The sequence below is a fragment of the Thamnophis elegans genome, chromosome 10 (genome assembly GCF_009769535.1).
Source record: "Thamnophis elegans isolate rThaEle1 chromosome 10, rThaEle1.pri, whole genome shotgun sequence".
Classification (NCBI taxonomy): domain Eukaryota; kingdom Metazoa; phylum Chordata; class Lepidosauria; order Squamata; family Colubridae; genus Thamnophis; species Thamnophis elegans.
In genome coordinates this window covers 67,722,563-67,745,372 of record NC_045550.1, presented here as the reverse complement: position 1 = coordinate 67,745,372, position 22,810 = coordinate 67,722,563, and the positions used below count along the sequence as shown (strand labels likewise).

Sequence of the window (22,810 nt, the reverse complement as noted above, 5' to 3'; positions counted from 1 at the left end):
GTGTTGTTGTGGCTGTCAGTGGGTAGCAGATTCGGACAGTGAGGAGGTTGGGGAGGAACCTGGGCCAGTCCTGGAGTCTGGGGAAGCTCGGCCGAGGGCTCTGGGTTGGAGGCAGAGGGGGCCAGGGCCGTCTGCCTTCGGAGTCAGACACAGTGAGGCAGAAGAACAGCTGGAGCCTGTTCCCAGTGTGCGCATGCGCAGAGTGGCCAGACGAAGGGAAGAGCTAAAGAAGAGGGGTTGACCTGGGACTAAGGCCACAGGGGACGATGAATGGCCCCTCCCATAGGAAATAACGGAGGAGCAAAAGGGGAGTGGAGTTTGCAGGAGACCATTAGTCGCTTCATTGGTTCGTGACTCTCCGAGGCTCCTTGCCAAGTTCTGCAGAGATCAGCCTGGCAGCTCTCCAAGCCAGATGAGGTCTGTGACCGTAAATCCTCCCTCGAAAGACTTTGCTGGATGTGAAGGAGCAGAATTCACAGTCAATTAATAAGGGTTTGTTTTGTCAAGGCAAGGAGTTTGCTTCATGCTCTTGGGAAGCCTAGGGCAGAAAAGAAAGATTTGAATCCTTTGCCTCAATCCTGAGACTTTTCAAAAGACGTTTAAAAATCATAATGAAAACAATTTTTATCTGGGGTAGCGGTGCCGATGAATTCAGATAGAAACTCCCGATAATAAACGCACCATAAAACTGAAGTGTAGTTAAACCAACCTTCACACCAGCCCTACTGACAAAGTGTCTTTCCAAGTATTTGCAGATAATTAGAATATAAACAGTGATGTAGATAAATATCTAAATATATGCTTTTTTTTCACTTCTGAAAAACTCGGTGGAGATTTTCCTACCTGTTTCCTAATAATTTGGGAATTTCTGTTGATCTAACATCCTACCAGTTCATCTCGATTCAAACCCCCAGATTTTAGAGACAGGAGTCAGTCAACCGAAATGCAGGGGAATGTTGGAAGTTTTTTTCATTGTCTTTTTATATTTTTCCTGAATACCAGAAACTGAGTCTTTTTGTGTCGGCTTCCTGGTCTTCAGAAGGCAGATTAGCATCCGTTTTGTTTGGCCACTGTGATCATAAGAGGTTCCGGAAGGAATGTTGGGCGTCCTCTCCACTTGAGTATTGAGTGAAGTCAGAAAGCTTTCGGAGGCAGGACCTTGGAGAGCTCCTGGAACGGACAGATACAATCATACAATACAATAGCAGAGTTGGAAGGGACCTTGGAGATCTTCTAGTCCAACCCCCTGCCTGGGCAGGAAGCCCTATACCGTTCCAGACAAATGGCTATCCAACATCTTCTTAAAGACTTCCAGTGTTGGAGCATTCACAACTTCTGGAGGCAAGTCGTTCCACTGATTAATTGTTCTACCTGTCAGGAAATTTCTCCTCAGTTCTAAGTTGCTTCTCTCCTTGATTAGTTTCCATTCATTGCTTCTTTTCTGCCCTCAGGTGCCTTGGAGAATAGCTTGACTCCCTCTTCTTTGTGGCAACTCCTGAGATATTGGAAGACTGCTATCATGTCTCCCCTGTTCCTTCTTTTCACTAAACTAGACATACCCAGTTCCTGCAACCGTTCTTCGTATGTTTTAGTCTCCAGTCCTTTAATCCTCTTCTTTGCTCTTCTCTGCACTCTTTCCAGAGTCTCCACATCTTTTCTACATCGTGGTGACCAAAACTGGATGCCGTATTCCAAGTGTGGCCTCACCAAGACCTTATAAAGTGGTATTAAGACTTCAGTTGATCTTGATTCTCTCCCTCTGTTTATGTAGCCTAGAACTGTGTTGGCTTTTTTGGCAGCTGCTGCCATGGCTGGCTCCTATTTAAATGGTTCTCCACTAGGACTCCAAGATCACTCTCCAGTTACTACTGTTGAGCCAGGTGCCACCTACACTGTACCTGTGCATTTCCTGCTTCTCTACTTGTGGAGGCTTCCAGTTTTTGCAAAGCTTCTCTTCTGCTAGAACCTTGATGGCGAACGTATGGCACATGTGCCACAGGTGGCGCGCAGAGCCCTCTCTGCGGGTACGTGAGCTGTCGTCGCAGCTCAGCTCCACTGAGCATGCACGTGCCTCCCACCAGCCAGCCGATTTCGGGTTTCTGCTGCGCATGCCGCCTGGGGCACGTGTGGGAGATTTGCATGGGGGCATGTGCGCAGGGGCAGGGCATCACCCCGGCGTCATGTTTTTGCTCCGAGGAGGCTGCCTGCTAGGCCCAGGAGATGGGGTAGTGCGTGCATGCGCGGGGGGGGGGGGTCGCACATGCATTGCATACAATTTTGGCACACAGCGACAAAAAGGTTAGCCATCGTTGTGGTAGAGTTTATGGAGATTCTCAGTCATCCAGGTCATGGTTGCCCCAAAGGTGATTTTTTCCCCAAGAGGCAACTGGATTTTCTGGTTGTTCTTGAAGCTGTTTTATTTCTCATCCAAGAAGATTCTTCAGCTCAAGATAATGATCATCAGATCAACGTCAACTAATCCTGGAAAGACACGAGGGGCTCAGTTGAGCCCGGCATTTGCGTTGGCTAAGCCAGGCAGTTGTCAAGTGAGTTTTGCCCCATTTTGACCTTTTTTTTTGGGGGGGGGGTTTCCAGTTGTTAAGCAAACCACCACAGTTGTTAAGGGAATCAAGCTTACTGTCGGCGTTCCAAATATCATCCAGATTAAATCAGAATCCAAGGCATGGCTTTCACAAAGTTCCAATTTAATACGAGAGAACATGTTGGTACATATGTGGAAAACCTGAATCTGAAAGCTTCCTGGGCTTTCACCCAGTTGAAAGTTCAAGACCTTATCCCCAAACCAGTGGTGGGATTCAGCCAGTTCGCACCTATTCGGGAGAACCGGTTGTTAACTTTCTAAGCAGTTGGGAGAACCGGTTGTTGGAAGAAATCCTTTTGATTTTTTCCCGCTTCACTGGGCTAATCCTGTAAGGAAGGCAGGAAGGAAACATTCTGGTGTTGTTTCTAGCCTAATCCCTATTGCCCTGCTTACAGAAACTGCCTCTCCGCTTAACCCTTATGACATTGTAACAGCTAAGAGGAAGCACCCATCAACGTGAGTGACATTGAGTTGGCCACACCCACCCAGTGACATGACCACCGAGCCACGCCTACCCAGCTGGTCATTAGGGCAGAGAACTGCTTGTTCAATTATTTGAATCCCACCCACAAGTTCATCACATGGTCCAATCTCCCACTGCCACGTTGGCATTTCCACCCATCTGGTTCCTCAGGTGCAGAGTTGCAGAGACAAAGAATGACCTTGGGCTTCTGGAAAGGAATGTTCTGTTTTGACAACAGCACATTCTACAATTCTACTCCTTACTATTCCCAATTGCCCCACTAATGAAACAGCATAGTAAAATAAGAGAGAGAGTGTGGCAGGCGCAAGATCCTAAAATTGTGACTGCAGGCCTGACACTCACCCCCATTGACCTGGCTTATCGTAAGCCAACTGCGAAGGTCCCAGGACACTTCACTGCAACCGTCATAATAGGAATCAGTTGCCCAAGAGCCTGAATTTTGATGACGTGACCCTTGGGAATCCTTTCATAAGTTATTATAAAGAGCCGAGGTGGCGCAGTGGTTGGGTGCAGTACTGCAGGCCACTTCAGCTGACTGCTATCTGCAGTTCAGCGGTTTCTAATCTCACCGGCTCAGGGTTGACTCAGCCTTCCATCCTTCCGAGGTGGGTGAAATGAGGGCCCAGACTGTGGGGGCGATATGCTGACTCTGTAAACCGCTTAGAGAGGGCTGAAAGCCCTATGAAGCGGTATATAAGTCTAACTGCTATTGCTATTGCTATAAGTGTGAAAAATGCACTCCCCCCCCTTTCGTCGCGACTTCGAACGGACACTCAACAAATAGTTGTAAGTTGAGGACTATCTGTATTTTTAAATGGGGGTGGGGAGCATAAAAGTTGAACTAGTTAATGAAAGGTGGCTCTGTGTTAATTATTGAGCCTGCCATGTGCAATGCCAGCTTTGCAATACCGGAATAGCGGAAGACGTATCACTTGTGGTTCCTCCCAGGTATTAGCTCAGGTGTCTCGTTCCCAAAAAGACCACAAAGGAGGCTCTCCGCAGCTCCCCGATAACCTTTGGTTGTGTTCCATGCGTCCCGGTTTTTTTTTTTCTTTTTCCGTCGTTGTGTCCTTTCTGTCAGCTGGAGCCGATCCCAGTAGGAGCCGCTGGGTGTGGCCAACACCATTTGTTGTAGAGCTCCTGATTTGCCAAAAAAACCAACCCCGAAGTCTCATCAGAAATGCAGGAAGTAGCAAAGGAGACATTTGGATAGCATGGAATGAGCTGGAAGGGACCTTGGGAGGTCTTCTAGTCCAGCCCCCCCAGCTCAATCACGGGGACCTACACCAGGGATGGCGAACTTTTTGGCACCAAGTGCCCAATCCAGAACATGCTGCATGTGCGTCAGTGGTGGGCTTCAATTTTTTTAGAAGCTATTCAGTAGGTGTGGCGTATTTGTGGGAGTGGCTGGGTGTCATGTGACCGGGTGGAGTGGCCAACTTGTAAAATGTGGTGAAACTCATTTAACAACGCTCTTGCTTAGCAACCAAAATTTTGGGCTCAATTGTGATCACAAGTTCTCTTTCTTTTTCTTTCTTCCTTCCTTCTTTCTTTCTTTCTTTCTTTCTTATTATCTCTTTCTTTTTCTTCCTTCCTTCCTTCCTTCCTCTTTTCTTCCTTCCTTCCATTCTTTATTTCTTGTGTGTCTCTCTCCCTCTTTCTTTCTTTTTTCTTCTTTCCTTCGTTCCTTCTTTCTTCTTGTCTCTCTCTCCCCCACTTACTTTCTCTTTCCTTCTTTCTCTTTCTCTTTCTTTCTTTCTCTTCTTTCTTTCTCCCTCTTCCTTCCTTTTATTCTCTCTTACTCTTTCTTTCTCTATCTCTCTCATCCCCCACTCTCTCTCTCACACACATAACTTTCAGTTGGTGAAAAATTCTGTTTTGCCAGCTGGAAAGCTGGCACAGAAGCCTCGTTTTCCTTGCCGCCCGCAGCTCGGAGGAAGGAGGCAGGGAAGCGCCCTGGGCCTACCTCTGCCTCCTTCCTCGTCCCCTGGCTTCGGGATGGCCAGCCTCTCTCGTCCTGCGCCCTTCAGTCGCCTTTCACCCGGAGCAGTAGATGATGGGAAAAAAGGATGTAGAAAGGGGGAGGAGAGAGGGAAGAAAGTGTCATATTATAAGGTATAAATATGGTGTATGAAGAGCAGAAGAGCCAATAACTGTTTCCCCCCCCCCCCCTTTGTTAGTTGGGTAAGATTAATGATGTAATTACTTAATAATACAACATGACATTGACTATGTAATAGTATACATGTGATTATATGCTATGAAATGGAAAATAAAAAAATTTCTATGTAAAAAAAAAAGCATGCATGAGAAAACAAGAATAAATACGAATATAACATATAAACTATAAGTTATAAGCAGGTATACACGTACATGCATAAGAAGCGGGTATGAATAAATGGGGACAGTAGGACAGGGACGGAAGGCACGCTGGTGCGCTTATGCACGCCCCCTTTACGGACCTCTTAAGGAATGGAGGGTGAGGTCCACGGTGGACAGTTTGAGGTTAAAGTTATGGGGGTTTGAGGATGTAACAACAGAGTCGGGTAGAGCATTCCAGGCGTTGACCACTCTGTGGCTGAAGTCGTATTTTCTGCAATCGAATTTGGAGCGGTTGACCTTGAGTTTGTATCGATTGTGTGCTTGTGTATTATTGTGGTTGAAGCTGAAGGAGTCATTGACAGGTAGGACGTTGAAGATAATTTTGTGTACCTTAGACCTTAGTCGGTGTAGTTCCAGGTTGTGCAAGCCCAAAATTTTGAGCCTGGTGGCATAAGGGATTCTATTGTGAGCAGAGGAGCGGAGGACTCTTCTCTTGAAATATCTCTGCACTCGGTCAATTGCATATTCCGATGCACAGTGGGATTCCAGGCAGACGAGCTGTATTCGAGAATCGGTCTAGCAAAGGTTTTATATGCCCTGGTTAGCAGTTCAATGTTGCCAGAGAAGCGGCTTTGCAAAATTAGTTTTAACAACTCTGGATGCCTTCATGGCAATGCTGTTGCCCTGAGCTCTGGGCTTCGATCCTTTGAGATGATCCTTGACAGAGCGAGGGTCGTCCACGTGGTCGTATCTGCCATTTCCCACTTCCCACCATGTAGACGTGGACCCATTAAGGACTTACTCATTGTGTACGGTTTACTCAAGGAGAGTGGTTCTCCACAAGAGACATTTGGGATTACATCCGTGTCTCTTCCTTTGAGATCCTTCCAGAACCTTGACAAGGAGATTGATGTGTCAATCCAGTTCTGGCATTTCCAGAACAAATCTTCGACTATGATACCCCTTAAGCCACTTGTTCTCCTGTCCTCTTTCTCTTGTCGTTTTATAAACAACCTAGGCTCCCTCGGTGACATTTCCCTGTCAATGGAAGGGATCAGATGACTCTTGTCTCAGTTCGAACCTTTCTGTAAATATTAGCATAGCTGCAAATCTTCTCAGAAGCCAAAGGATAAAAATTGACACAGATCAAGGAAGCAATCGCCGGTTAATTATTTGAACAATTTGAAAGGGGATTAAAAGGATTGCTTCTCTAGAAAAATAGAGAAATCTCACCGGCGAAGCGGTGGGGTAGAGAATCGGATACAGGTAGTCCTCGCTTCCGAACCACAACGGAGCCCCCAAATTTCCGTCCTTAAGCACCACAGAGCTTTGCATTTCATGGCCTTTCTTGCCATCCGCCGTTAAGTGAATCACTGCAGTCATTAAGTTAGTTACGCGGTTGTTAAGTGAATCGGGCAACCCCACTTACTTTGCGCGTCAAGGTGGCAAAAGAGCCGAGGTGGCGCAGTGGTTAGGGTGCAGTACTGCAGGCCACTTCAGCTGACTGTTATCTGCAGTTCGGCGGTTCTAATCTCACCGGCTCAAGGTTGACTCAGCCTTCCATCCTTCCGAGGTGGCTGAAATGAGGACCCAGACTGTGGGGGCGATATGCTGGCTCTGTAAACCGCTTAGAGAGGGCTGAAAGCCCTATGAAGCGGTATATAAGTCTAACTGCTATTGCTATTGCTATCACGTGACCCCAGGACGCTGCAGCCGTCATAAATGTGAGACAGTTGCGAAGCATCCGAATTTTCATCAATAGTCGTAAGTGTGAAAAATGGTCCTAAGTACCTTTTTCCAGGGCTCTTATTCCTCCGAACAGACATTAAACAAATGGTTGTAAATCAAGGACTACCTATAAAGTATTTATTTTACTTTCACTAACCACTGTCCAGGATTTCAAAACAGTTTTCCCAATCTGCCATTACTGAATTCTTAGCCTCTTTCGTATCTTCCCATGTCTTTCTTGAACTCCCTAATATGCTTTTGGGATATCAAATCCCAACAGATGTTATCTTACCTCTCAATTGAGGCACAGAACATTTCTTGCACCAGCACCTTAAAACTAGTGATATTTGGGGGATCTTTTTAACAGCTAGATGGAGTACCCTCAAAGAGGACAATTATTTTGGATTGAAAGCAACAAATAGCGACGGACTTGGTGAAATGGGAAAATCTTCAACTATCAATGATCGGGAGAATTTCTACAATGAAAATGAACATTTTACCTAGACTCCTATACCTGTTCCAGACAATCCCAATTAGGTTGGGGAAAGATTATTTTGAAGACTTAAATAAATTGGTGTTGAAATTCATATGGCGGGGGGGGGGGGGAAAGCAAGAATAAAAGGCAAAGTTCTGCAAGATGCTAAATCAAGAGGAGGGTTCGGATTACCTGACTGGGAGCTATACTAACAGGCAGCTAGTCTGACGTGGATCAAGGAATGGATGATGTTAAGAAATAGTAGGCTCTTGAATCTAGAGCAGTGTTTCTCAACCTTGGGGACTTTAAGTCCTGTGGACCTCAACTCCCGAATCCCCCAGCCAGCATAGCTTTCCCCACCCAGGTGAAAGTTCAGGTTCTTGCCCCCAAACCCACAAGCCCATCCCATGGTCCAATCTCCCACTGCCATGCTGGCAGTTCCACCCATCCAGTTCTGGTCAAGTGCAGAGGTGCAGAGACAAAGGCTTTCTAGAAAGAATGTGTTATGGCTACATAGCATCTAACTCCGTACATCTCTCATCCCATAGAAAATGCATAGCAGAATATTAGAAAGTGTGGCAGGCCAAAGGTCCGAAATAAAAGATGGCTGCAGGCCCGACAAAGAGATTGGACAACCGTTTGTCTGAAATGGCATCCGAGCCTCTTGCTTGAGCTGGGGGTTGGACTAGAAGACCTCTTAAGTTCCCTTCCAACTCCGTTGTTCTGTTGAAGCTCCCCAAGTTGCATTCAGGCTCTGAGACCTCGATGGAGGCTAGTTCGTGCCTGGATTTTCTCCGCCAGAGCAAGCAGAGAGTCTGGTTTTGGTTTCCAGGCCTCCGTTCTTCCAACAGGCCTGCGAAAGGACCAGAGCAGAGCGGAAAAAAAGGTTATTTCTCCGAGTTAAACCAATTTGGGTTGCGACGTTCGGAAACGAAAGCCAGGACTTTGGCGGGGTCGCAGCCGATGCCTTTGCACACAAGCCTCGCCTTTTAATGCTGGGTGGGACGCAGCCTTCCTCGGGGAATGCAGACGTCAACCGAGGGTCCACCCCAGGGGCCTTCCTCTTTGCGTCATTAGAGCAACCTTAAACGAGGAGGGGGGAGGGCGCCGTGACGCAGGGCCTTGCGTCCTTTCCATTCCCGCGAAACAGGGAATGGGGAATTGTCGCGTGGGCTTCTCCTGTGCCAAGACGGGCAAACAGCTTGGGCAGAGCTGAACTCTTGCAACTTCTTCCCTTGCCAAACGCACTCACAGAGCTTCAGGTGTGTATTATATCCCAGCCTCCTTTGCGTCAGACCTGGTGTGGAGATAGAGGGGGGTGTTTCGCACGCACGTACCTTCACTCGCCCTCGTACGTGCTCTGGAAGACCTGTGTAACGTCTCGGAGATGCGCACAACGCGCCTTGTTTTATTCTTGCGCCAAAACTCTCTGGCGTTCCTCAAATTTGTCCCCCTGAAGGTGCGTGGGCTTCGATTTCCCCCAGCCAGCGTGGCGGATTCTCTGAGCTTTGCTTGCAGATGTTTTGTTCCCCAACTAGATCACATCATCCGTGCTAGAAGGGAGTGGGGATATCTTGTCTATAAACAGAGAGTCAACCCTACTCCTTTCTAGCATGGGTGATGTAACCTAGTTGGATAATGAAACGTCTGCAAGAAAACAGCCAAGCTGAGAGAGCACCAAAGACCCCAGAGTCGTCGTCGTCCTCTTCCTCCTCCTCTTCTCCTCCTCTCCCTCCTCTCCCTCCTCCTCTCCTCCTCCACCTCCTCTTCTCCTCCTCCACCTCTCCTTCCTCCTCCTCCTCTTCCTCCTCCTCTTCCTCCTCCTCTTCCTCCTCCTCTTCCTCTTCCTCCTCCTCTTCTCCTCCTCTTCCTCCTCTTTCTCCTCCTCTTCCTCTCTTCCTCCTTCTCCTCCTCCTCCTCCTCTTCCTCCTCCTCTTCTCCTTCTCCTCCTTCTCCTCTTCCTCCTCCTCTGCTCCTCCTCCTCGCTTCCTCCTCCTCTCTTCCTCTCCTCCTCTTCCTCCCCTCCTCTCCTCCTCCTCCCTTCCTCCTCCTCTTCCTCCTCTTCTTCCTCCTCCTCCTCTTCCTCCTCTCCTCCTCCCCCCTCTCTCCACCTCCACTCCTCCTCCTCCTCTTCCTCCTCCTCCTCCTCCTCTCTTTCCACTCTGCAAGCCCTAAGACAAAGACATCAGACATACAATAGTTTAAAAGCACAACAGACACCAGCAAATTCGAGTAGGGAGGGGGGGGAATTCAACCCCAGGCTTGCTGGGACAGCCAGGTCTTCACAGCTGTCCGGAAGGCCTGAAGGGTGGAGAGGGTCCGAATCTCCACGGTGAGCTCGTTCCAAAGGGCCGGGGCAGCCGCAGAGAAGGCCCTCCTCCAAGTAATCGCCAGCCGACATTGGCTGGCAGATGGAATACGGAGGAGGCCCTAATCTGTGGGATCTAATGGTCTGTGGGAGGTAATCGGCAGAAGGCGGTCCTCTCAAGTACCCAGGTCCAATCCCATGTAGGGCTTTATAAGTAATAACTAGCACCTGAAGCGTATCGGAGACCAATAGGTAGCCAAGTGCAGCTCGCGGAGGATAGGTGCAACGTGGTGTACCGGGGTGCACCCACAATCGCTCGCGCGGCTGCATTTTGGATCAGCTGGAGTCCTCCGAACACTCTTCAAGGGCTGCCCCATGTAGAGCGCATTGCAGTAGTCCACTCCAGTTAAATAGATTTGTATGCTGCCCAATCCTGGAGGACCTCCGGGCAGCTTACATAAAAACAGTTTAGAAATATTAAAAAAGATTAAAATACAAGACAGAAACGAATTAAAAGCAAGACACGACATGCACTCGATTTTAATGGGGCTGAAGTTCAGTCAAGATCAACAGCCCCAGGCCTGCCGGAACAGCCAGGTCTTAACAGACTTACAGAAGGCCAAGAGAGTGGGGAGGGTCCGGATCTCAGGGGGTAGATCGTTCCAGAGGGCTGGGGCAGCTACAGAGAAGGCTCTCCTCCGAGGAGCCGCCAGATGACACTGCGTAGCCGACGGTACCCGGAGAAGGCCCGCCCTGTGCGATCTTATTGGGCGCTGGGAGGTATGTTGCAGGAGGCGGTCACAGAGATAGCCAGGTCCTAGGCCATGTAGGGCTTTAAAGGTAATAACCAGCACCTTGAAGCGTGTCCGGAGACCAATAGGAAGCCAGTGCAGCTCACGGAGGATAGGTGAAACATGGGTGTACCTAGGTACACCCAGTATCGCTCGCGCGGCTGCATTCTGGACCAATTATAGTCTCTGAACACTTTTCAGGGGCAGCCCCATGTCGAGCTCTCAGTTCTAGTAAAGAGCGGGGATCCCTCTCCGTTCTAGTGGCTTGCCCTGCCAGAGTTGGTGGGAACGGTTCCACCACAAAACCGCGCTCGACTAAACCGCGCCCGACTAAACTGCGTCGCTGACGTCATCAACAGGGCGACAACAGCACGGAGACAGAAGCACGCTGTAAACCCTAAACCTAAAATTAACACCTAAACCTAACCCCCTAAACCTAATCCTAATCCTAAACCAACCCTAAACCTAACCCTTAACCTAACCCTTAACCTAACCCTAACCCTAACCCTTAAGCTAACCCTAAACCTAACCCTAAACCTAACCCTAAAGCTAACCCTTACCTTAAGTTGAATCGGCTTGCTTTCAAAGCGCTATTTAAAGCGCCCTTCTTTCTCCGCGCTCGCTGTTGTCGCCCGGTTGATGACGTCAGCGACACGGTTTAATCGGGCGCGGCTTAGTCGAGCGCGGTTTTGACGGGTCACGGGTGGGAACAGCAGTTGTGGGATTCATCCGGTTCGGGTGCACCGGAGGTTCATTTTACATCTAGATTACACCTTGCACCGGTAGTTGCAAGGGCCGATTGACCCCGACCGCAGGAGTCCCCACGCCAGATAAGCGCAGGGCCCGCGTGGAGGCTCCGGGAGGGCCAAAAACGGGCTTCCTGGAAGTTCCGGAAGTCCAGAAACGGGCCCATTTCCAGCCTCCGGAGCCCGAAGGAGGCTGTTTTTGCCCTCCCGGAGACTCCCAGAGGAGGTGGAAGAGGAGGAGGAGGAAGAGGAGGTGGAAGAAGAGGTGGAAGAGGAGGAGAAGGAAAGCCTCTGGAGCCTGAAGAGGGCAAAAATCCCCCCCCCATGCCGCCATATTGCATGAGGCCAAGGAGGCCACGCCCACCATGCCCACCCAGAAACCAGGCAGAGATCCGGTTGCTAACATTTTTCAATCCCATCTGGAGGTTCTTTGGGCTTCCTCCAGATTTCTCCTTTTGGAAGGGATGCTTTGTTGATTCCCAGGACGTTTTCCCAGCTGTCCCATCTTTCTTGAGCGTGGAAAAGGATCCCTCTGTTCCTGATTGGCGGCTTCCACTGCGAAGCCCTCCCCTCTTCTGTTGCTGAGCCGTTTCAATTTGCCTTTCCCCGCGGTCCGCCGAACGCCATCCAGGAAGCCGTCGCTGAGTTAAAATTTCTTTAAAAGTTCTTAATCTTGGCTGCTGGCCCAGCCCTCCTCCCAGCCCAAGTCCCCCCACCCCCCCGCCCTTTCTGGTCTCCTATTTTATAATAACTTTTGCACTTCTCTGCTCCTTACAGCATAGCCAATTACCCTCTGGGGAGGATAATGAATCCCAGATTAATCAGATTTTCTGCAAGCTATTTTCACGGCTGACTTTATGAACCTTTGAATCTCAGCGTCAACCAAGACGCGGATTGATTTTTAGCAAGTATCCGATTTCTTGGTGGGCATCTGCGGTCCTTCCCAGTTGTTACTGAGGAACAGGCTGCGGTCTCAAGGCCGTGTTTTTAATCTCCAGAACAACACACTTGTGAGGTAGGCCTGGCCCAATTCAATTCAGTGACCTGGTCCTGGTTTCCGTCCAGTGACAGGGAGTCCTTGACGTTATGACCACAATTGAGTCCAACACTCACACTGCTAAGCAAGGCAGTTGATAAGTGAGTTTTGACCCATTTGCAATAATATTTTTGACACAGTTTAAAAGACAATCACTGCACTTATTCTGTAAATGTGTTTTTTATTTTCCATTTTCATTTTCGTACAGTCACATATATACTGTGCATAACCGGGGCCATATAACATTAAACAATAAACACAGCCATTCCTCTTGTCAGTAATACCCCCCAAAATAGAAACCCAATGTACCTCTTCGACCCTCCATTCTTTCGCCCCCCCTCCAACTTTCCATCTTCCCTCCATCCTTCCCCTCTACCATACTTCCCCTCCCACTCTACCACTCCCCTCTCCCAGTACACTCCCGCCTTTCTTCTCACCCTCCCTCCAGTCCTCTCTCCCACCCTCTCTCCCCCTCTTTCTTCTATCCCTCTACTCCTCCCTTCGGTGTATTTCTACTATCTATTAATATGTTCAGCTTATCCTATTTTTACAGTGGAGTTATAGAACAACAGTATACAAATCACTGCACTTATTAAGTGAATCGGAGGGCTGGGGGTTAAGTGAATTTGGCTTCCCCTATGGACTGTGGTGGTTGGAACCTGGCCGAAAGAGGGGAGGGGAAGATAGAAAGGGGGGAGGGAAGTAAAAGGGAAAGAAGGAAAGGAAATGGGAGGGAAGGAAAAAGGGAAGGGAAGGAAAAGGGAAAGAGGGAAAGAGAGGGGAGGGAAGGAAAGGTAAAAGGGAAGGGAAGGGAAAGAAAAAGGAAGATGGAAAGGAAGAAAGGGAGACAGGGGAAAGGAAGGAAAAGGGGAAGAAGGAAAGGAGAAGAAAGGGAAGGGAAGGAAATTGAAGGCAAGGAAAAAGGAAGAAGGAAAGGAAATGGGAGAGAAGGAAGAAGGGAAGGAAAAAGGAAAGGGAGAAAGGGAGAAAGGGGAAGGAAAAAGGAAGAAGGAAAGGAAAAGAAAGGGAAGGGAAGGAAAAATGGAAGGAAAGAAAAAAGGAAGAAGGGAAGGAAGAAAGGGAGAAAAAGGAGCGGAAGGAAAGAGGAAAGAAGCAAAGGAAAGAAAGAGAAGAAAAGGAAATGGGAGGGAAGGAAAAAGGAAAGGCAAGGAAAAAGGAAAAGAAAAGGAAGAAAGGGAGAAAAGTGAAGGAAAAAGGAAGAAGGAAAGGAAATGGGAGAGAAGTAAGAAGGAAGGAAAAAGGAAAGGAAGAAAGGGAGAAAGAGGAAGGAAAAAGGAAGAAGGAAGAAGGAAAGAAAAAGGGAAGAAGGGAAGGAAAGGAAAAAGGAAGAAGGGAAGGAAATGGGAGGGAAGGAAAAAGGAAGAAGGAATGGAAGAAAGGGAGAAAAAGGAGCGGAAGGAAAGAGGAAAGAAGCAAAGGAAAGAAAGGGAAGGAAAGGAAAAAGGAAGAAAAGGAAATGGGAGGGAAGGAAAAAGGAAAGGCAAGGAAAAAGGAAAAGAAAAGGAAGAAAGGGAAGGAAAAAGGTAAGAAGGAAAGGAAGGGAAGGTGGGGAGGGAAGGCAAGGGAGACGGAAAAATGGAAATGAAAGAAGCGGGAAGAGTTGGGTTTCTGGTCTTCTTAACTGCAGTTAAATTTATATTTTAACCCTCCTCTCTAAAGTTACAACATAATTTCCTTCTTTCCAGGCTCTTCCCAGAATCCATACCCATCAAACAACAAATCACAGGTTCATCCCCCCCACCTATTCTTTTTTCCCAGCAAAAAGTCCAGAAGGGGTTTCCAGTCCCAACTAAATATATTGACTGTCCTTCTTTAATCCAGGGGGTCTCCAACCTTGGCCACTCTAAGACTTGCAGACTTCAACTCCCAGAATTCCTCAGCCACCAAAGCTGCTTCGTTTCCCAGCAAAAAGTCCAGAAGGGGTTTCCAGTCCCAACTAAACATATTGACTGTCCTTCCTCTAACCCAGGGGTCTCCAACCTTGGCTACTTTAAGACCTGTGGACTTCAACTCCCAGAATTCCTCAGCCAGCAACAAAGCTTTTTCTTTTGCCAGCAAAAGTTCCAGATGGGGGTTTCCAGTCCCAGCTTTGCTGGCTGAGGTATTCTGGGAATTGAAGTCCGCAAGTCTTAAAAGAGGCCAAGGTTGGAGACCCTTACAGACAAATCCACTTTGCCCTCTCTGCTCATTTGGTCATCTTGACCAAACCCAAGGATGTTTCCGAAGGGAGGTGGGAAGAAAAGGCTAAATTTTCCTGTTTTTCAAATCACCATTACCCGTCAAAACCGCGTTCCACAAAAGCGCGGTCGACGAAATCGCGTATGTGACGTCATCACAATGCGACGAAAAAGATTGAAAAATTGAAATAAAAATTAAATTACAGCAAGCCGATTCACATAAAGGTAAGGGTTAGGTTAAGGGTTAGGGTTAGGTTTAGAGCGTTAGCGTTATGTTTAGCGTTAGGTTAAGGGTTAGCGTTAGGTTTTTCGTTAGGTTAAGGGTTAGGTTTAGGGTTAGGTTAAGGGTTAGGTTTAGGGTTAGGTTTAGGGTTAGGTTTGGGGGGGTTAGGGTAAGGTTTTCGCTTTATTTTTACATTTTTCGATCTTTTTCGTCACGCTGTGATGACGTCACATACGCGCTTTCGTCGACCGCGATTTTGTCGTCCGCGGTTTTGTGGTGGAATCTCAAATCACTAGGAAGGGGAAAAATTACACACACACACATACACACACACCGATTTCTGCTTCCTTCTCTTTATTTTCTCTCCTAGGAATAAAAAAAAAAAGGTTGCCATTCACATCCCAGGGATGGAAACTATTCTGTTTGTGTGTTTTCCATCCGGCTTTGTGCTGCGAAGAGCATCAGAGCCCACAATAACGTCTCAGCTACGCACACGGCCCCCGTTTGTGACAATTGTGTATTTTGTTAGATTGAATTGACCTCTTCGGCTCAGGGGCCGTTGTGCGGCTCACATCCCCGCAAGGGGCAGGTTGTGGGAAAATCCATCTGGGTGTAACCGGGTGGGTGGACTCTGTCTTGGTGGCAGTGGGAGAATGGACCCATGGGGTGGATTTGTGGGGGTTGGGGGAGAGTGTCATATGTGATATGGGGGCAAGAACTTGAACTTTCAGCTGGGTGGGGGGGACCAGGAAGCTTTCAGATTCGGGTTTCCCCAGATGTGCCAACATGGCTCTCTTCACAAATTGGAACTTTGAAGAATCCTTTGCCTTGGACTCTGATTTAATTTTGGGAGCTATTTGGAGCCCTGACAGAGCAAAGGCCATGAAACCCGTGACCCGACAAAAGGGCGCCCGTCAAAACCGCGCCCGACTAAACCGCATCGCTGACGTCATCAACGTGGCAACAACAGCCAGCGTGGAGAAAGAAGGGCGCTTTACAATAGCGCGTCGAAAGAAAGCCGATTTAACTTAAGGTAAGGGTTAGGTTTAGGTTTAGGGTTAGGTTAAGGGTTAGGTTTAGGGTTAGGTTTAGGGTTAGGTTAAGGGTTAGGTTTAGGTTTAGGGTTAGGGTTAGGGTTAGGGTTAGGTTTAGGGTTAAGTTAAGGGTTAGGTTTAGGGTTAGGGTTAGGGTTAGGGTTAGGGTTAGGTTAAGGGTTAGGTTTAGGGTTAGGTTAAGGGTTAGGGTTAGGGTTAAGTTTAGGGTTAGGGGTTAAGTTTAGGTTTAGGGTTACTTTTACAGCGCGCTTCTGTCTCCCTGTTGATAATGTCAGCGACACAGTTTAGTCGGGCGTGGTTTTGTCGTTCGCCCTTTTGTCGGTGAACCCATGAAACCTATTTCCTTATAGCTGGTTGTGGGGAAGCCGTCACTCTCAGGAGTCCTAGCAGAGGCCCGTTGACCATTTCTGCCCTCACAGCCTCAAATGCACCATTTCTCCCTTCTCGCTCTCCAGGTAAACAAACCAGACTCCTGCGAGCAAGAAACAGAAGCTCCTCCAAACTCAGAGGAATCTTCGCATTTACCAGGCGCTTCGGTCCTTCCCAGTCCGGGCAAAATGGGCGCCAGAGGCCCAGAGGCCACGACGGAGTCTCAGTTGGATGAGGGCAGCCAACAAGAGCAGGCAAGAGATCTGAAGCAGCAGCTGCCTTTAGGGGCTGGTAAAAAAGGTGAGGATCGTGGATTTTGCACCCGGTACCTGTTTTTAGTCTTCTCCCTTAGCTACTTTTCCCCCTTGACTTTCATGGATGGCTTTGGGATAACCACCAGGAGACAGTGAGTTCTAGTCCTACCTTAGGTACGAAAGCCAACTGGGTGACTTTGAGCTAATCACCAGGTGACAGTAAGTTCTAGTCCCATCTTAGGTACGAAAGCCAACTGGGTGTCTTTGAGCTAATCACCAGGAGACAGTAAGTTCTAGTCCCACCTTAGGTACGAAGGCCAACTGGGTGTCTTTGAGCTAATCACCAGGAGACAGTGAGTTCTAGTCCCACCTTAGGTACGAAAGCCAGCTGGGTGACTTTGAGCTAATCACTAGGAGACAGTGAGTTCTAGTCCCACCTTAGGTACGAAAGCCAGCTGGGTGACTTTGAGCTAATCACCAGGAGACAGTGAGTTCTAGTCCCACCTTAGGTACGAAAGCCAGCTGGGTGACTTTGAGCTAATCACCAGGAGACAGTGAGTTCTAGTCCCACCTTAGGTACGAAAGCCAGCTGGGTGTCTTTGAGCTAATCACCAGGAGACAGTGAGTTCTAGTCCCACCTTAGGTACGAAAGCCAGCTGGGTGACTTTGAGATAATCACCAGGAGACAGTGAGTTCTAGTCCCACCTTAGGTACGAAGGACAACTGGGTGTCTTTGAGCTAATCACCAGGAGACAGTGAGTTCTAGTCCCACCTTAGCCAACTGGGTGACTTTGAGCTAATCACCAGGAGACAGTGAGTTCTAGTCCCACCTTAGGTATGAAAGCCAGCTGGGTGACTTTGAGCTAATCACCAGGAGACAGTGAGTTCTAGTCCCACCTTAGGTACGAAAGCCAACTGGGTGACGTTGAGCTAATCACCAGGAGATAGTGAGTTCTAGTCCCACCTTAGCCAACTGGGTGACTTTGAGCTAATCACCAGGAGACAGTGAGTTCTAGTCCCACCTTAGGTACGAAAGCCAGCTGGGTGACTTTGAGCTAATCACCAGGAGACTGTGAGTTCTAGTCCCACTTTAGGTACGAAAGCGAACTGGGTGTCTTTGAGCTAATCACCCGGAGACGGTGAGTTCTAGTCCCACTTTAGGTACGAAAGCCAATTGGGTGACTTTGAGCTAATCACCAGGAGACAGTGAGTTCTAGTCCCACCTTAGGTACGAAAGCCAACTGGGTGACTTTGAGCTAATCACCAGGAGGTGATTCTGTCTAGTTCCATGATGGCAAACCTATGACACATGTGCCGCTGGTGGCACGCAGAGTCGTCCTCCCAGCCTAGCTTCACTGCCCATGTGGGCGTGCCTCCCGCTGGCCAGCTGGTTTTCAGATCTCTGCCATGCATGCATGGGGAGTGGAGTCCCTGTGGGGAGGTCACGTGTACATGCATGGCGGGTGGGTGGGTTGAGCATGGAGGGACGTGTGCGTTATGCATGGGGGTGGGACCACGGGGGTGCATGCCGGGGCCATGTGGAGGGAAGGGTCCCGCCACTTTGCATTAGGGCATGTCACAACAGAAAGGTTAGCCATCACTGGTCTAGTTAGTTTAATTTATTGCAGTGTTTCTCAACCTTGGCAACTTGAAGATGTCCGGACTTCAACTCCCAGAATTCCCCAGCCAGCATTCTCTGGCTGGGGAATTCTGGGAGTTGAAGTTTGGACATCTTCAAGTTGCCAAGGTTGAGAAACACTGCTTTATTGTCATTGCACCTCGTACAACAAAATTAAATGCCATCTTCAGTGTACATTATACATAAAAAAATCAAACACAAACACCCGTCCTTCGCATTCTGTACAATTCAATGGAAAACCTCAGATATTGCATTAACTTGAGAGACCGCCTGCTGCTAATTACCTCCAATAGACCGATTAGATCCCACAGATTAGGCCTCCTCCGAATTCCATCCACTGGCCAATGCCGACTGGCGACCACCCGGAGGAGGGGTCTGTGGCTGCTCCGGCCCTCTGGAACGAACTCCCCGTGGAGATTCGGACCCTCTCCACCCTCCAGGCCTTCCGCAAAGCCCTCAAAACCTGGCTGTTCCGACAGGCCTGGGGCTGATGAGTCTTTTGTTCCTCCTCGAATGGTACGGTTGTTGAGTGTTTTAAATTGTGGTATTGTTTTGTTCGTGTTCTTTTTTTCTTATTTGTACACACACACACCCTTACTTGGTTGTGAGCCGCCCTGAGTCCCCTCCGGGGAATAGGGCAGCATAGAAATATAATCAACTCAACTCAACTCAACTAATATTGCACTATACGGTAGAATTCAACATGGTTACTGCCCTGTAATCGAAGCTGTTTTTCAGCCTATCTGTCCTTGTTTTTATTGCCCTGTACCGTCTGCCAGATGGTAATAGTTCAAAAAAAAAAAAGGTGTGTGTGTGTGCCCAGGATGAGATGAATCTTTAAAGATGTTTTGAACTTCCTTAAGGCAGCGGAAGCTATAAAGCTCTTCCAAAGAGGGGATGGGGCAACCCGTGAGCCTCTGGGCAATGACGTTGACCCTCTGGACAGCTGTCCTATCTGCCACTGGGCAATTGGCAAACCGGGCACAGTTTGTGCAGTAAGTGAATAGCAATAGCAATAGCAGTTAGACTTATATACCGCTTCATAGGGCTTTCAGCCCTCTCTAAGCGGTTTACAGAGTCAGCATATCGCCCCCAACATGGGTCCTCATTTTACCCACCTCGGAAGGACGGAAGGTCAACCTTGAGCCGGTGAAAATGCTCTCTGTGGTGCAGCGGTAGAAGGTCACCACCAGTGTTTCTTTCAGTTGTTGTTTCCTGAGAAGCCTCAGGTCGTATCATCTCTACTGGGCCCTTTTGACCAGGGCTGCCATGTGGACGCCCCCAGGCCAGGCCCTCTTTTAGGATAACGCCCTTCATGGTATTGGACCTGGGTACTTGAGAGACCGCCTGCTGCCAATTACCTCCACTAGACCGATTAGATCCCACAGATTAGGCCTCCTCCGAATTCCATCCGCCGGTCAATGTCGACTGGCGACCACCCGGAGGAGAGCCTTCTCTGTGGCTGCTCCGGCCCTCTGGAACGAGCTCCCCGTGGAGATTCGGACCCTCACCACCCTCCAGGCTTTCCGCAAAGCCCTTAAAACCTGGCTGTTCCGACAGGCCTGGGGCTGATGAGTTCCCGTCCCCGCTCGAATGGTGTGCCTGTTGAGTTGTTTTTAAAATTGTGGTATTGTTTGTCTATGTCTTCCCCCCCCCCCTATTTGTATCCCCTATCCCCCCCCCCCCCCCGAATGGGGTTGTGAGCCGCCCTGCGTCCCTTCTGGGAAAAGGGCGGCATAGAAATATAATAAATTCAATTCAATAACACCAGGAACTTAAAACTGGCCCCTTGCTCCACTCGGTCTCCATTGATAAGCATAAGGGCTGAATCTACTCCTCTTATAGTGGTGGCCAAAATTGCGGAAACCTTTTTTTGAGAAAAGCGTACAGTATTTTTTTGATGTTTGATGACCAATAGCACCACTTTTCTTTGGAGTAGTACCATTAAATGGTACATCAATGGAAAGATAATTTAATCAAGAATGTGACGCAATACCTTTTATGAAAGATTTGCTACTGGAATAGCAGTTATAAAGAAGAAAAGTGAAACACGCAGGGGAAAAAAACAGATATACAAAAATCATCACCATGTCAGTTGATACTTAATTGGGTAACCTTTTAGTGCGAATTACAGCCTTACAACATTTTCCCCTGGAGCGAACCAAGTCTTTTAGTTCTGCAGCTGTTATCACGTGAAGAAAACCAAGGTTGAATGATTGCTTCTATTAACTGGGTTTTATTTCTCGCTATATTTGCTTATAACATTTCATAGAATACAAATCATTGAACAAACTGTTGTACTACATTCTTGATTGAAGTATCTTCCCCAAAAAAGTGGTGTTATTAATCATCAAGCCTCAAAAATACTGTACACTTTTCCCAAAAGGTTTCCACCAATTTTAGCCACTATAGTATAGTCCACTTAATAATCTATCCGAGAGGCATAAGTGTCTTTGCTTTCCTAACCGCTTGTCTTGCCCGGAATTTTTGCGGAGCAAACGCAATCCGTTTTACAGGATTTTAGAATAACAGAGTTGGAAGGGACCTTGGAGATCTTCTAGTCCAACCCCATGCTTAGGCAGTAAACCCTGCACCACTTCAAACAGATGGCTATCCAACATCTTCTTAAAGACTTCCAGTGTTGGAGCATTCACAACTTCTGGAGGCAATTTCTGTTCCACTGATTAATTGTTCTCACTGTCAGGAAATTTCTCCTCAGCTCTAAGCTGCTTCTCTCCTTGATTAGTTTCCACCCATTGCTTCTTGTTCTACCCTCAGGTGCCCTGGAGAATAGTTTGACTCCCTCTTCTTTGTGGCAACCCCTGAGATATTGGAAGAATGCTATCCTGTCTCCCCTAGTCCTTCTTTTCATTTAACTAGACATCCCCAATTCCTGCAACTGTTCTTCCGATGTTTTAGCCTCTCCAGTCCCCTAATCCTCTTTCTTGCTCTTCTCTGCACTCTGCATTCTAAAATTGGTTCTACCTTTAAGCTTGTGTTTCTCAACCTTGGTGTTGAAGTCTCCCATGTTGCAATCGCCAGGGTGTGTTTCTGGGCGAGGTGACCTCAGCTTTTTTTCCAAATTAGGAAATCACGGTGCATTTCCAGGTAGGAGGAGAGGCGGGTGTGGAAATGGTTGTGCTTCCCGGTTTTGGGAAGACTCAATTCATTTTTTTCTTTGGAAGCGTCTTTCGAAAGTCTTCTGTCTAAAGGCAGAGACAGGAAATCAGTCTTTGTCACTGCATCTGGGAAACATCATCACTGATGAACACTCTGATTGTCTTTCAATAAAGTTTTGGAACTGGATTTAAAAAGGGAAACAAACGACAGTGGATATTACTTAACAGCAGAAGAACAAGAGTTGGAAGGGACCTTGGAGGTCTTCCAGTCCAATAGCAATAGCAATAGCAGTTAGACTTATATACCGCTTCCTAGGGCTTTCAGCCCTCTCTAAGCGGTTTACAGAGTCAGCATATCGCCCCCAACAATCCGGGTCCTCATTTTACCCACCTCAAAAGGATGGAAGACTGAGTCAGCCCTGAGCTGGTGAGATTTGAACTGCCGAACTGCCGAACTAGCAGTCAGCTAAAGTAGCGTGCAGTACTGCACTCTAACCACTGCACCACCTCCTGCTCACGCAGGAATCTCTGTTCCATTTCAGACAAATCCTTGTCCAATCTCTTCTTGAAAACCTCCAGTGATGGAGCAACTACAACTTCTGGTGGCAAGTTGTTTCACTGGATAATTGTTCTCACTGTCAGGGAATTTATCCTTAGTACTCCAACTAAGATGGCGGCAACGGAGTGAAACTGGGTGAAACCAGGCTTAATAGCAATGACTCTGAGAGGGATCTTGGCGTCTTAGTGGACAACCAGCTAAATATGAGCCAGCCGTGTGCGGCAGCAGCCAAAAAAGCCTATGCAATCCTAAATTGCATTAACAGAGGGACGCAATCAAGATCAAGGGAGGTACTAATACCACTCTATAAAGGCCTAGTAAGACCACATCTAGAGTACTTTGAGTGCAGAGAAGAGCAACAAAGAGGATTAGGGGACTGGAGACTAAAACATATGAAGAACGGTTGCAGGAACTGGGAATGTCTAGTTGAATGAAAAGAAGAACCAAGGGAGACATGATAGCAGACTTCCAATATCTCTGGGGTTGCCACAAAGAAGAGGGAGTCAAACTATTCTCCAAGGCACCTGAGGGCAGAACAAGAAGCAATGGGTGGAAACTAATCAAGGAGAGAAGCAACTTAGAACCGAGGAGAAATTTCCTTACAGTGAGAACAATTAATCAGTGGAACAGAAATTGCCTCCAGAAGTTGTGAATGCCCCAACACTGGAAGTCTTTAAGAAGATGTTGGATAGCCATTTGTCTGAAACGGTATAGGGTTTCCTGCCTAGGCAGGGGGTTGGACTAGAAGACCTCCAAGGTCCCTTCCAACTCTGCTATTGCATTGTATGGTACTGCTTCCAGTTTTGATCACCACACTATAAAAAAAGATGTTGGCACTCTAGAAAAAGTGCAGAGAAGATGCAGGATGATTAGGAGACTGGGGGCTAAAACATACGATGAAC

At 48.0% G+C, this 22,810-nt stretch overlaps 1 protein-coding gene across 1 annotated transcript in view; it reads left to right on the top strand.

The window, feature by feature from the left end:
• Positions 1-22,810, top strand: part of DIS3L2 (DIS3 like 3'-5' exoribonuclease 2) — a 157,308-nt gene that overhangs the window by 32,343 nt on the left and 102,155 nt on the right. The window contains exon 4 of the mRNA XM_032224928.1: positions 16,424-16,637. Within this exon, the coding sequence (XP_032080819.1) occupies positions 16,424-16,637 (214 nt within the window). The remainder of the gene's footprint in view (positions 1-16,423; positions 16,638-22,810) is intronic.